This window comes from Leptosomus discolor, chromosome 12 (genome assembly GCF_034619465.1).
Source record: "Leptosomus discolor isolate bLepDis1 chromosome 12, bLepDis1.hap2, whole genome shotgun sequence".
In the NCBI taxonomy this organism is placed as follows: domain Eukaryota; kingdom Metazoa; phylum Chordata; class Aves; order Leptosomiformes; family Leptosomidae; genus Leptosomus; species Leptosomus discolor.
In genome coordinates this window covers 12,051,920-12,065,723 of record NC_141402.1, presented here as the reverse complement: position 1 = coordinate 12,065,723, position 13,804 = coordinate 12,051,920, and the positions used below count along the sequence as shown (strand labels likewise).

General features: G+C 39.4%; 1 protein-coding gene across 1 annotated transcript in view; it reads right to left on the bottom strand.

Moving 5' to 3' along the window:
• Nucleotides 1-3,204: 3,204 nt before the first annotated feature.
• The window catches only part of MUC2 (mucin 2, oligomeric mucus/gel-forming), a 53,460-nt gene continuing 42,860 nt past the window's right edge, over nt 3,205-13,804 (bottom strand). Inside the window, exons 39-53 of the mRNA XM_086472002.1 lie at nt 13,050-13,233; nt 12,714-12,918; nt 11,886-12,064; nt 11,159-11,228; nt 10,740-10,840; nt 10,526-10,557; nt 10,180-10,357; nt 9,521-9,625; nt 8,869-8,909; nt 8,085-8,207; nt 6,771-6,869; nt 6,006-6,134; nt 5,298-5,337; nt 4,877-5,006; nt 3,205-3,454 (exon numbers count right to left, since the gene is read on the bottom strand). Coding sequence (XP_086328128.1) covers nt 3,205-3,454; nt 4,877-5,006; nt 5,298-5,337; nt 6,006-6,134; nt 6,771-6,869; nt 8,085-8,207; nt 8,869-8,909; nt 9,521-9,625; nt 10,180-10,357; nt 10,526-10,557; nt 10,740-10,840; nt 11,159-11,228; nt 11,886-12,064; nt 12,714-12,918; nt 13,050-13,233 — 1,866 coding nt within the window. The remainder of the gene's footprint in view (nt 3,455-4,876; nt 5,007-5,297; nt 5,338-6,005; nt 6,135-6,770; nt 6,870-8,084; nt 8,208-8,868; nt 8,910-9,520; nt 9,626-10,179; nt 10,358-10,525; nt 10,558-10,739; nt 10,841-11,158; nt 11,229-11,885; nt 12,065-12,713; nt 12,919-13,049; nt 13,234-13,804) is intronic.

Here is a 13,804-nt window from a genome sequence, read left to right as displayed (position 1 = left end):
AATAAGGCCATGATTTGTTTTGTTTTGTTTTGTTCACCAGAATGTCCCAGCAGGTTGAAACACTTCTCTGAGGGCCTCAGGAACATGTTCAGACCCCAAGCTCAGAGGAACTTCACTCGTGTCTTGCTTAGGGACAATGTGACAAAGTGAGGCCAAACCAAGCAGCTCTTGGAGAGCAAAATCTAGTACTCTGGCTTTTTGTGCCTTCAAAGGCTGCATGGCTAGAAGTCCCACTTGCCTCCCAACAAGGCATCCTCCTTTTTCAAGGCAAAACTAAACCTTCTAAGTCACTGGAGATGAAGAAAAAGAAACAAACCAAAAAGAAAACCTTTGCCACCAAGGAAAGTGGGAGGCTAGACAGGAAGTCTAAGAGGTGATGAACACAGAATTTGGGCATGGAAATATGACCATGTATTAGCCACCTGCCATCCAGCTGAGCTCTGCTGGGGCTCTTGCTCCTGCTCCCTTCTTGCTAGACTCCAGAAGACAAGGAAATTCCTGGAGAATGGAGTCATTCTTGGAGGACAGAGGGAGTCAAACCCATTCCCTTTGAGCACCAATGCTTTTTATGAAGCTGCCGGTGACACTTGCAGTAGGTCCTGCCTGGGAGACAATGGAAACAGAAGGTTCCACCATCTCCTCTGAGCCCCTAAAGGGCCAACTTTGCCTTGTAAGACATTTCTTCAGTTTGTCCCCTGTGTTTTCTAGATGAATTTCTGCTTGTGACTGGCAGATCCAACAGTTCTTGCTTAAGAAACAAAATGCTCCATGAGATCAGGCAGGACAGGTCTCCGTTTACTTCCAAGAAGGTTGTGGGAAGGAACAAAAGTGCTGCTCATTGCCATTACTACTCGCTTTGTAGGAATACACAGCTAACGCTTCTTTCCTTCCTTTCTCTCCAAAAGACTATTTGTGGATTTCTTTGCTGGAAAAAGTTTAATCTGTTCAATTCTGTCATCCAGTTCCAATGGAATTACAGGTGCAGACTGAACTACAAAGTACTAAGGTGACTAAGAGTGCAGAAAGGGGTGGAGGTTTGACACGTACAGTTTGACCTGGAACTGCCAAGCACTTGTAAGTAAGAATTCTCTGACAGTGTCCGCTTGGGAGCCTGCTTTACGAGTAGAACTGACCCAGCCCCAAAAATGAAGGGGCTGCTGTAATCCAGAGCACTGTAAGGAACACCATCCTGTGCATGCACATAAATTCCTGTCAGAATTAATTTTTTTTCAGTGCTTACTAAAAGCATAAAAGGTGTCTGTTGGGAAATACCAGCATTCATTCTTCTCAGATGTGAAATCCTCTATTTCATGAAGTACAAACTCTCTTTTGGAGGAAGCTTGCTTTTTTGTGTCGAAGTGATTTTACATTCTTAGCCATAGACTGCCCTGCAGTGGTGAAGCCAGCATCTGCAGTATTACTGGCTTTTATACAGGATCTTTTAACTTCCTTATTTCGATGTAGTTCGCTCATCACTAGAAGGGACAGAAAGAGCCTATGCAAACTACAGAACAAAAAAAAAAAAAAATGAAGCAAGGGAGATTTTAGTCTTCAGCGTAAATATAGTGTGTAGCAAAATGCCACTACTGACTTTTTAGCTCTTTTTCACAGGAAACAAGGCAGAGTTGATCACAGCTTGTATCTGTTTGTCTCCAGAAGCTATTTGCTGACTGCAGCCAAATTTAACTGCAAAAAATTAAGATGTCAGAGACAGCTATCCAAAATCAACAGATTTGGGCAAAAGTGGGGTTTGCAAACACCTCAAGGAAAAGTATGGTTGTAGTGTCAGCACAGAAATTGTTAGACAACAAAGAATCCACAGAGGAGAGTGACCTTGTAAATGCCCCAGAAGATAAGTCTCAGCCACATCTCACAATGAACCTCGAGACGGAAATCCTTAGAAACCCATACTAAAGCAGAAACCAGGCTTCATTAGTTCTGGAGCTTGCTTTGTAAACTGATGAAAATTTCTTCTTCTTAGATCAGCTACCTCTCCCTCACCAGAGAAATTAGCACTCTAATCATAGTTTTCTAAAAATGCAAAACTTCTAGAGTTTCATTTTCTATGCATTCCTACCAGTGTCTGCATTCTAAGCTGCAACACATTTATCAGGGCTAGTAGTAGCACAAAATGGTACCACCTACTCTTTAGGTAGCAAAGATGCTTGTATTCAGGTTGGCTGTGGCTTAAGCAGTTACTTTAAGTTCTCAGAAGAGTAAAGCACAATTGGTGTTCATTAACAGAGACAAAATGATACCAAAAGCATTTTTCACACACAATAGAAGGTGTGGATTACTCTTGTACTTCAGATGATTCAAGAGAACTGTCCATCTCTCAGCTAATCTCCTTCAGCTCCCCTTACAGTAAGATCAGATAAACAGGCACTTTAGAATGCAATTCAGGTAACCTCCTTTGAATATGTCCTTTGATGTGAGATGAATGTCAAAAATGGCTATTTCTCTCCATTTCCTGTAGAGGAAGCCGAGGATTACTAGCTCAAGACAGGCATTTCTTCTGCAAACATTGGAATTTAGAGTCTTCTTACTATAGTATTAATTATATATCCCTCAAGCAGTGCAAATGAACTTCATATCCTTATAGCTGAGGGACTACTTTCTTAGTGAAAATACATGATTGAGATGAACTGAGACAGTTCCAACATACACAACCCTGCTAAAATGAGATCTGGTGCTGAACTGGAAGTTTCTTCAAGTCCTCTGAATCACTTCATGGTGATTGGCTTTGTTCTGGCAGGCAGCATCAACTCCTGCCCCACGTTACACACTGGGTCCTCCAGACAGTATCTTCTGATATTTCAGTTTTTAAGGAGCCAGAAAGATACACCCCAAAATTTAGGAAATACATCAGTTCACTTCCTATAACTTGAAAAAGAGCTTTTCTTCTAAAACTCAGGCTCATCAGGACAGCATGTGAATAAGTACAAAACCTATCATTTTTTTTTGAAACGTGCTTTTAATCATTCTGAGAAAATAAGCTGATTACAAAAGGACTCAAAAGGCTGTGCACTTGGAATAATACAAATTTGTGTTCTTATTTTGTGCACAAATAAATAGAGCACTGTTACAAACAATCAGACAACAAACAGGATATAGTAACTGGGAAAAACAAAATTCAAAAGTAGTCAAGGAAGATGAGAATGGTGCATAGTCCTTTTAGTTGAATGCTGCTAGGTTTTTCCCCCTTCATTTTGATGTTAAGCTGATGGCCCTCTTGATACGGTTCAGAGTCCTTGCCTTGTCGTTTTCTTCTGTGCTCTGTGACTCACTGGAGATGCTGCATTGAGTGTCTTGACAGCTGCAGCTTTCCACATACACATACTTATGCCACATTGAATCCCCAGTGGGGCATTTCAGTTGGACTTCCCTCACTGTAGTCCTTGACTCCCTGCAGCAAGAACAGCTGTGGTCCATAGAATTGGCCTCGGCAGAGTATCTGTCAACATAGAAAATGGCAACATTATGCCAGAAGCTAGGATACTGAGGAGAGAGTGAAACTAGGTACACAGCTCCTGTGAGAAGTCTGGAATAATATGTAGAAAAGCCACAGTTGTGGCTAATGAAAGTGCAAAGCTCATCTGAGAGAGCAGCGGTTACAATGCTATGCTTCTAAAATTCATTGCATTTGCTGAGATTTTTTTCTGGTAAAACAATGAATCTCAAAGTCCTAATAAAAAACCCCAGTGAGTTCTAGGAGCTTGGCTTCCTTAGATTCCTCTCATCATCCCAGCACTGATGAAGTTAAATACATCAGATCAACAATTAAGGGCAGACAAAGTCCTGACTTGAATAAGAAAACTGCATAGACAAGTGGCTACAATGCCATCTACGATGGCATCACATCAATCAGTTGGCTACAAGGGCTACAAATGCATCACGTAAATCAAAGTGCATCTTACAAACCAGGCAGTGTTAACAGGGGAATCAGCAGCTCTTTCTGTTCCTATCCCACAGCAAAGCATTTTTTGCAGCCTTGTGTTCATCAGCTTCCCAAGCACCATTCCTAACCTGCAGAATCTGTCAATTATCAGGCTACAAACTGTGTCAAGAGCCATCTTTTTCTTGTATTTGTGTGCAGAGGCAACCACAGCAAGACTTTAAGATGATAAGGTATTTCACAATATTAATAAATGCCCTGGCTAACTGGGGTTTGGTCTGAGACTAAAGATCAATATTTTCCCATGTAAGGTGCCCTGTGGCCTACTCAGTGATAGGCAGCAAATGACAGTTTCTTCAGGGAGTTGGGATTATGTTTTTCCAGTGTTTTAATAGCTCAGTACCAGGTGTCCCTTTAGCCACTTTCTTATAGCCACTGTTTTGTAGATTCATTTCAGAGAAAAAATGTACAGTGAAACTACTCCACTGACACCACTCCTAAAGCATTTGTTTTCTAATTTCTTTACTGTATAAAAATTGCGCGTGTTTGAATCTCCCTTTAAAAGACATATGTGTATTTAATTTTAGATGATAATTATTGAGAAGCAGCTTTTCAACTTATGAGCATCAGGTCTGGCTGCTCTCTGGGCTTATTCCCATCACAGGAAATAATCCATGTTCTTTTGTGATGATTTCCTGCCAAAGTGATCTGACACAAGTGACAGACAAGCCAGCTCCTAATGAATGAATAGATCTTATCACAGCTGTCTGAATCCCAAGGCAATTTAATGCATTTTTCTGCTTTGTATTAAGATGAATCAACTGTTCAGTCACAGATTTCATTATTTTGTGCCCATGATTTGAGGAACTGATAGTTTCAGGTCTTCTACCATTCCGTAGTCCACCTATTTATTGTTCCTTTTATATAAACAAGCTCAGTGCCAGCAGAATTCAAATCTCATTGTCCCATCAGTTTACTCACAGCGAGAAGGTTCCGCATGTTCCTTCACATTCAGTCATGACAACTCTGTCCACAGAACGGCAGCCCTTATAGACGATAAAGTCTTTTCTTTGACGGACAGAGCATGGTGTGGGACTATCCAAAGGTGCACCTATAGGGAAAGATCAGAAAACACTTTCAGTAAAATAGCTCCAGAAGTTCCCTGCAGTTCAGCAACCTCTGGGCTTCACCAGTGCACTCAAAGAATTGGCTTAAGTGGTCATTCTGCTTCAGTTTAAACTTTCCCAGAGAGATCAGACAGTGACTGCTTGGACTAACAAACATAAATGTAGAAGTATCTATTTAAACACAAACATATCAACCTCCATGGCTGGAAAATGCGTTGATTTAAGAAGAAAATTCATTCTCTGTGTTGTTGATCCAGGTACACTGGCATACTTACAAGTTCTGCAACAACCGTTAGGCAAGAATGTAACAGTTCCCTAAAAGAACAAAGAAAAAGGAAAAATAATATTATTTTCTTTCCCTGTATTAAACGGGCTTTTAGGCCAGTAACTGAGGAGAGCAATTCCTCAATGGCTGAAAATAAAACTGTAGCATGTATCTGAATAAACGAAGATAACTGTCTCTTCCAGACTTTAAATCTATCAACTTACAAAGGATTGTAGAAATAAAGATAATGCTTTAAAAGAAGTCTACAGTTAACATAATGCAATTTTTCCTCAGAAACTATTCCAAAAAGTGTTTTCTCAGAGACTTCTGTGTTTGAATGGGGAGTATGCATGGTGTTACTGGCAGCCTACTGACTAAACTGCTTGTGTTTCTGTAACATTCAAGAGAACAAGGTTCTTGTTCAGACAGGACACCCCACAAAGCAGTCAGGAGGACTCGATATCTCAGTGCTGACCAGTGTTTTGGCTACTGAAAGACAGCTGCCAGTTATAAGCCTTGAACTCTCACCCTGGTATCTTATTTTATACACTCTATTGGTCTGTGCATGGATGCAGCAGAAACTTTTGCCCTTGGGACTGAGAAACTTTCGTGGAAGATCATCAGAGCTTAATTTGACTTCTGTTGCTAGTTAGGTGGCTAAACTAAACTGAAGTAATCTATGCATTGAGTAGAGGGTAAGTTTTCCATATCTACTTACAGGTTTGCAGCTGTCCTCATTGAATGCTGGGCAGGTAATCTCAGATGTGGAAGAGATAAACTGGTTGTGGATATTTACACAGCTATAAATGGTGCAGTTGTTGTAAGGATCATTTTTAAACTCTCCAGGCTGCAAGCAAAATATAAAATGTAATAAGGAAAGCTGAAATTTTCCTGTCCTCTAACAATGACTTTCCTCTTGTTTCTCAGTCAATTGTTTGTAGATTAACAGCCATTTTGGATACAGATTATTACGTATATTGCAGTATGCCATACATGGAGACAATCTTCAATTTTACACTGGCTTTCCCTCGGAAAAGAAAAATACCTCTGAATTATGTGGAGTACATTAGAGTTATTAAAATCATCCATGCCAATGGATTTTGCCATGGGAAAGCTCAACTGTTGTATGGTAATTAAGAACTTTCCTAAACTTTCACCCTACAGGGGCAATAAAATTGTTTACTAGTGTTTTTCAGTACACAGAAATGAAATAATACACAAAAGCCCAAGCTTCCAGACATTGCAAGAAAAACACTTCCAATGGTATTAGATTTGTCATTCCAGGAAAAGCCTTCCAGAAAATTTGATTTCACGAGTCCTTCCTTCAGGCCAAAAAATTGTCGACAGGCTTTGCTTTAGGTGAGCCTCTGACCTTTCAGGTGCAAACTTACACTAAGCCTTATCTCCGACACAGAGATCCTCCCTCTCTGAAAGGGGGAACTTTACAAATTTGGTAGACACATAAGATGCAGGGCATACTTACACTCAAGATGAGGTTAGAATTGCTTGCTATATGTATAACACACTTAGTCTGCACACATCTTCCACAACATTCGCCTTTCACTGGTTGACGTTCATATCCCTAAATATTAAAATTAATTAAAAAGGAAAGCACTATGATAGATGCATTTTTGCAAAATAAATTAAAACATATTAACCCATTAATTGATTATGTTTTGGAGTGCACTCTAGATATGTGCCTTTCTGTGCCTTTCTCTGTTCCAACCCACCAGAAGACAAATAATAAAAGCAGGCTATAGATGGCATAGATTAAAATACTATAATAAATATGCCTAATAATTAAATATCACTCCATTAGTCACAGAATCACAGAATGGTTTGATTTGGAAGGGACCTTAAAGATCACCTAGTTCCAACCCTCTGCTGTGGGCAGGGACACCTCCCACTAGACCAGGTTGCTCCAAGCCCCATCCAACCTGGCCTTGAGCACTGCCAGGGAGGGGGCAGCCACAGCTTCTCCGGGCAGCCTGTGCCAGTGCCTCACCACCCTCATGGGAAAGAATTTCTTCCTAATATCTAACTTAAATCTCCCCTCTTTGAGTTTGAAATGGTTACTCCTTATCCTATCACTACACTCCCTGATAAAAAGTCCTTCCCCACCTTTCCTGTAGCCCACTTCAAGTACCAGAAGGCCACTATAAGGTCTCCCAAGAGCCTTCTCTTCTTCAGGCTGAACAACTCCAGCTCTCTCAGCCTGTCCTCATAAAGGAGGTGCTCCAGCCCCCTGATCATTTTCATGGCCCTCCTCTGGACCCACTCCAACAGCTCCATGTCTTTGTTACACTGGGGGCCCCTGAGCTGGATGCAGCACCGCAGGTGGGGTGTCACCAGAGCAGAGTAGAGGGAGAGAATCACCTCCCGCAACGTGCCGGCCACACTTCTTTCATGTGATTGGCTTTCTGGGCTGCAAGTGCACATTGCTGGATCATACTCAGCTTTTCATCCACCAATATCCTCCCAGTCCTTCTCCACAGGCCTACTTTCAATCTACTCATCACCCAGCCTATATTTGTGCTCGGGATTGCCCTCACCCAGGTGCAGGGCCTTGTTCTACAGAAATTTCCCAGCTAACCCTCCCAACGCGAAATGAATACTTTAAGTTACACAGTCAAGCTTCACACAGCAGATTGCCCAAGAACAGTTGATATCCGTGCTGGAGTTGGACTCTGGATTTCTGCTCCCTGTCCTTTGCTTATATCACTCATTGATCAAAACTGCTTTTCATGTGCATGGGTATTTGGGGTTTTTTTTAATCACTTTTAAGTTTATCACTTACTGGTTCACAATATGTGTTGCATGGAATGTGTTCACATGAGATAATATTCAGTTGAGTGCTGACGTTAACTTGATTAGTGCAGAAACAGTTTTGACACTTGTCAACAAAGACTGAGGAATTAGGCTGTAAATTTTAAGTAAACAAGGTTCATTTATTAATGAGATACGACATGTGTGACAGACATTTCTTAATTCCCAAAAAATCTCTAAACCAAGCAATGGAAAAGGAAACAATCACAAAGATAGCTATTGGATAGCTATTTGGCTAGCCATTTATGAAGACAACATTTTAAATACTGAATGTAATTTAATGTGTGTCTTTATTGAAGTGCTATATAGCAATGATAAACTCAGATATTAAAAGCACAGGTGTCATACAAATATCTGCAATAAAACAATTACTAGACTCAACAGAATTTATTAGGAATCCAAGTCTGTTTAGAATAATACTTATTTACAAATCTTTTAACTTTTGAAAGCATAATCTTAAAACTGCGATAACATGCTGACAGTAAATGTGAACTGACTTTTTAAAATGCATGCACACTTAGCTCGAAACCCAAATCTCTCTCTGATACTGACATACAAACAACTTTAGTCTCTTTCATACATGGCAACTTTTCCAGAAAACATTTAGGCTTTGTGAAATGATTGAACTCCTGACAGGTATTTGAAAATTTCTAAAATATTTATTGTACTAGATAAGCCTCCTCATAACACTTCTGATAAAGTATACTAATTGGTCTTTTAAGCATTTTCAGAAGACTGTTGAAATGGGAACTTACCAAGAACTCAGCATTCTGATGTACACAAACCCTCTTGGGAACTGTTAACGAACAAGGAGTTAGGTGGTTACATAGGGGAAAAAAAAGGTCTTCACCCCACTCTAGTCAAACTCATTTCTTCCACAACAAATCACAATGCATATAGTCAAATACATTGGTTATTCCCTGTTTCCGGTCGCAGATATGACATATATAAAGTATAAGAACAGATACTGCATGTGCAAAAAGGGAGGAAGATTTGGACCAATGTACACAGTCCAATTCATAGCCAAGAAAGTCCACTTAAGAGGTACAAGCAGTTCCATGTTTCAATTACTAGGAACAAAGCAGACTTTGCAAAGCTAACTTCCATTGGGGATGCTTATAGGGACATTTTGTTAGATTAAGCTGAGATCACAGTCGCAGTTAACTCTGTAGCTGTTCTTACGTGTACTTACAACCAGGAAAACTGAACTTGAGCCACTTGAGCTATATCTGATTTCGTAGTTGTTTGTCATAACTATAGTAGTAGTAATCAATGCTAATAGTAACCGATTTGTAGAATCTGCTGTTTAACACCTCTTTCAATAGGCTATTGCTTACAGTCTAACTGTGATGCTAAATTATGTAATACATAATGCTAATCATCGTAATATATTTCCAAGGCACTTACCACACTGGTACTCAGGACAGCACTGACCACTGGGAATATGAGAATGAACTTCAAATCCCAGTGTACATTTGGGGGCTACAGTCGTGCACAAGCTTGTATTGCATTCTGAAAAAAAAGGAATAAGCCAGAAGGTACACTAAATCACGGCTACTAGAAATAGGCATCTATCAAAGCATTTAGAATATGCTTTCCATTGCTAGGAAATAGTCCAGATCCCCTCCAAAGAAACAAATCACAGAAAGAGAACATATTTTTCCTAGTTAATCCAGACACTGGATTGGGGGACTGCACTAGTTTATGAAACTTTTTCTATTACATAATTACCAGGTGTCAAAAAAGTATCATAATTCTTTGCAGAGCAGCAGTGGACAATAGTTACTCACTCCAAGGCTGTAGGCAACAGCCACATAATGAAAACCCACATAGAATTCCATAATCTATCTGCATTTTACTTGAATAAAATGTGGTCCTGAACTCAAGAACTACAGATTCAGTTATGCTGAGTCATTGCAATATTAAAACGTATTTTCCCTAACCCTGGCAAAGATACCGTTTTGTGTCTCCCTGCTGCAGGTCTCTGGTGCTAAATTAGTTCCATTCTCTTTTCCTTTCTATTCCTAAAAGGTATAGAAAGACTAGAAACAAAAGTATCAACTCACTGCAGGTGACAATGGGGCAGCAGGAGTCTTCAGAATTGACTTCATTGATCTCGTAGAAGCCTTCTCCATCACAACTGATCTTATTTTGTTTGGGACATTCATGAGGCTCACATACAATGCCACTTCCACCTTCCAGGCAAATACAGTCCTGACAGTCTACTGTAAACCTTTCCCCAAACTGTCATTAAAGAAAATAAAGTGAGTGACTGCAGGTTACCAATTAAAAAGAACAGAAGTAAAAGCAGGAATGAAAGGTTCGGAGACCACAAGACAAGACTGCACCAGTGGAGACCACTCTCCCCACCCTCAGCCTTCATTTGAAATACAAAAGCATATGGCAGCATACCTCTCTTGGTATCTTATCCACTCCAACACAGCCTGTGAAAATAGCAAGATAAATTTCCATTACTCATTCCATTACAGTTATATTACTCATATAACCATAGACATCTCTACTATATGTTGTATGAGTACTGCATACAGTCAGATCTGTGTTGCATACATGAGAAGGAAACAACAGAGGAAACAAACATGCTTCCAAGTAAAGCAGTAAAACTCACCGCAGGTTTTCACACAGACATCCACACCAGAGTCATACAGCATTGTTCCATTAGGACAGAAACAGCCTTCTGCTTGTTTAGTTGAAGTGTCGTTTTGTTGACTGCATGAGACAAAATGTTGGGAGGAACACCATTACTGTCATAGGCACACAGAGGAGGATTATGCCAAATAACCTTTCACTGAAGATACAGGCAAATGATCTGCACAATTGTGATTTAGGCATTGTCAGTGTTCGTGTCTGGTATAGCCAAGCAACAGAAACAGTACAGGCACCCAGATATAGGATCAAGAGAACAGCGGTACCAAATTTGACAGTCAGTTTAAGACGTGAAAGAAGGTTGATTTCTCTCATCCACCTATGGATTAGATATGACTGAACAGTTGTATGAGCTAAAACTAACAGTGAAGGATTATTTACCTTGATTTGCAGGTTATCTCTTTAATAGGACCACATGCTCTGTATTCTTTACCTGGGGGGCATTTATAAGCTGGAATGGGAGAAAAAAGAAAGGAGGAAGGACTCAGTAACAATATCTTATAAAAGCCCCATGACCTTATGCCAAGAATTTAAACACTAACTACTAATTTTCCTATGTATCTCTGACAATCTTGAGAAGCAAAGAGAAAAAAAAAAAAAAGCTATCAGACTCACGTATCTGAATGGAATTATTTTATGCAATTTAGCCATAGAGATACAGCACTATACTTTACATCTGAGGAGATAAAGCCAAGAGTCTACATCTTGATTACAATTTTTTCATAATTTCAGTCTCTTTTGTACATGTTCTCAAAGGGGAGTGTATTCCTACCCTCTGTCCTCTTCTTACTACAGCTGAAAATCAATGCATATCACTAAAAACAGAGTGATCTGCTGATGCCTGCAAAACACAAACCAGCCCGTGTGCAAAAAAGCATCTGCTGGTATAGCTGTTACTGGCACAATCAACAGATGTATATTTTTGCAGGCTTATTTATCATTTCCATTGTTAAAAATGTTACTTGTAAAATTACTTAAGGAAAGCAGCTGTTGTGCTTTATTGGTGTCTTCATTGCTTGGAAAGCTATGTGACTTACCATTAGGATATTGTCAAAACAGTTCCATATAAGCTTCCCTAACAGTTCAAGATAAATGGCCAAATACTTACAGCAAACACCATTGGTATGACTTCTCCAGTCAATGCATACACTTTGATCAGCACAGGTGGCAGCATAGATCTGCAGACTTGAGCATTCCAGGTCTAAGTTGGGAAGTACACAGCTATCAAAAACGCAGGCTGCATAGTACTTATCAGGATGGACAAAGGCATGGCACGGCTCAAACACACTAGAAACAGAAACATTTATCATTATTAGTTACAGAATAATCCCTGAATTCTTCAATGTGCTTAACATGTTATAATGTGGCAACAGTGGTACTTGAGGAGATGTGAATAAGGACTACTACGGAGAGATTTTTCTAAGAACACTTGTCTAGATTGTAACCTTTCAACATACCTTAAAGTATTCTCCCTTAACCTACAAAATGCACAGGCACTAGTATTTTCTGTCCAGGAGTTACACAGTTATGTGAATATTGTCAAGCATAACTATGACCTACTTTTCTAAAGAGATTTTGTTTGATTTTTTTTTTTTTTTAATTCTGATATAACATTCTAAAAACTAAGATCTCTGTTTTCAGTTGGACTCTGCTTTCTCCTAAGTGAGTATGGGAAAAGGCAAGAGCATAGGACAGTGGAGGGTAGAGAGCATAGAAGAATGTGAGAATACCAAGAAAGATTAATGTAGCAGCCAGATGGTTGGAAGCAAACTATGGCCAAAGAATGACATCTAGAAACAGTAGAAGGAATGGAAGTAACTCACAAAGCTACAAGAAATGGAGCAACAGTTAGAAACACTTTATATTGAGAAATGAATCCTAAAATTGCCACTTAATTTGAAGATCAAAGACTTATAAACCCCAGAGGAATGTCTACCTTCCCAAAAGAAGCTCGCAGATGGAAGATTCTTTGCAAGGCTGCATCGGGGTTGTGCTAGGTGCTTTTGTGGGAATTTGTCCTGGAGAGCACTGTGGTTTGGAGGGATCAACAACTTGCCAATGATCTGCCATAGTTTCACAGTTTTCTGCAATGTTTCCATTCGGCAACATGCAGTCATCTGCTGTGTTGTTATTGCAAGTACCTAAAATTGGTAAGGGGAGAAAGAATTCACTCGAAGATTTATTAGCAAATTCCATTAATCTTTGTGGAAGGGTTGTTATTGACCTGTTTGTGATTTTCTGTAAGTACAAAAATTAGAAGAGTAAGCCTTACCACACTGTCCATGAGTGTTGTTGCCAAACAGGCTGTAAGGCATTCTGATGGAAAACGACAAGCCATTGTAGGTCACATTCATTTTTAGTTCAGGAATTTCCACTACACGATTTATGCCTGACTCATAGATGCTCACACCAAATTTTTTATAAGGCAAAGCCACTGCCTGTTTGTTTACTGTCACCTAATAAATAAAAGAAAACAGTAAAGAGACATATATTTAGTTTGACTTTAGAAAACAATTGATTGTTCATTACTTTACTTTGCAGACAGAATGTAAAGGCAAACAATGTGCTTTCACTTTGTAACAAGTCTCCTTGTGTTTCCTTTTATGTTACTGGAAAGTCAAACTTTTCTTCTCTGAGTGAAAGAAAATGCCTATCAGCCACTGACAAACTAGGTTAAAATTCAGAGTTTAAATCAGCTAAATGCTAACACTCAACAGATTTATTAGAGTGACTACGATATTAAGGACACCTCGTGAAAGTGCAATATAAAATTCTCCTAAATTCCTAGTGCACATGGTTTTAACTTCCTTGGCATAAACGGAACATGTTTGAAGGAAAATTAAATGAAAGAAGTAAGCCAAAATCTGTATTATTTATTTAAATACAGTATCCATGATATACCTATGGAACTAACGTTACTACTTCTATTCAGCAATGGTAGATTTCCTTGCTTTGGAGGAAAAAAAAAAAAAAAAAACCCACACCAAAAAAAAAAAGAGGTCTAAATGTTGCAAATTTTCAACAATA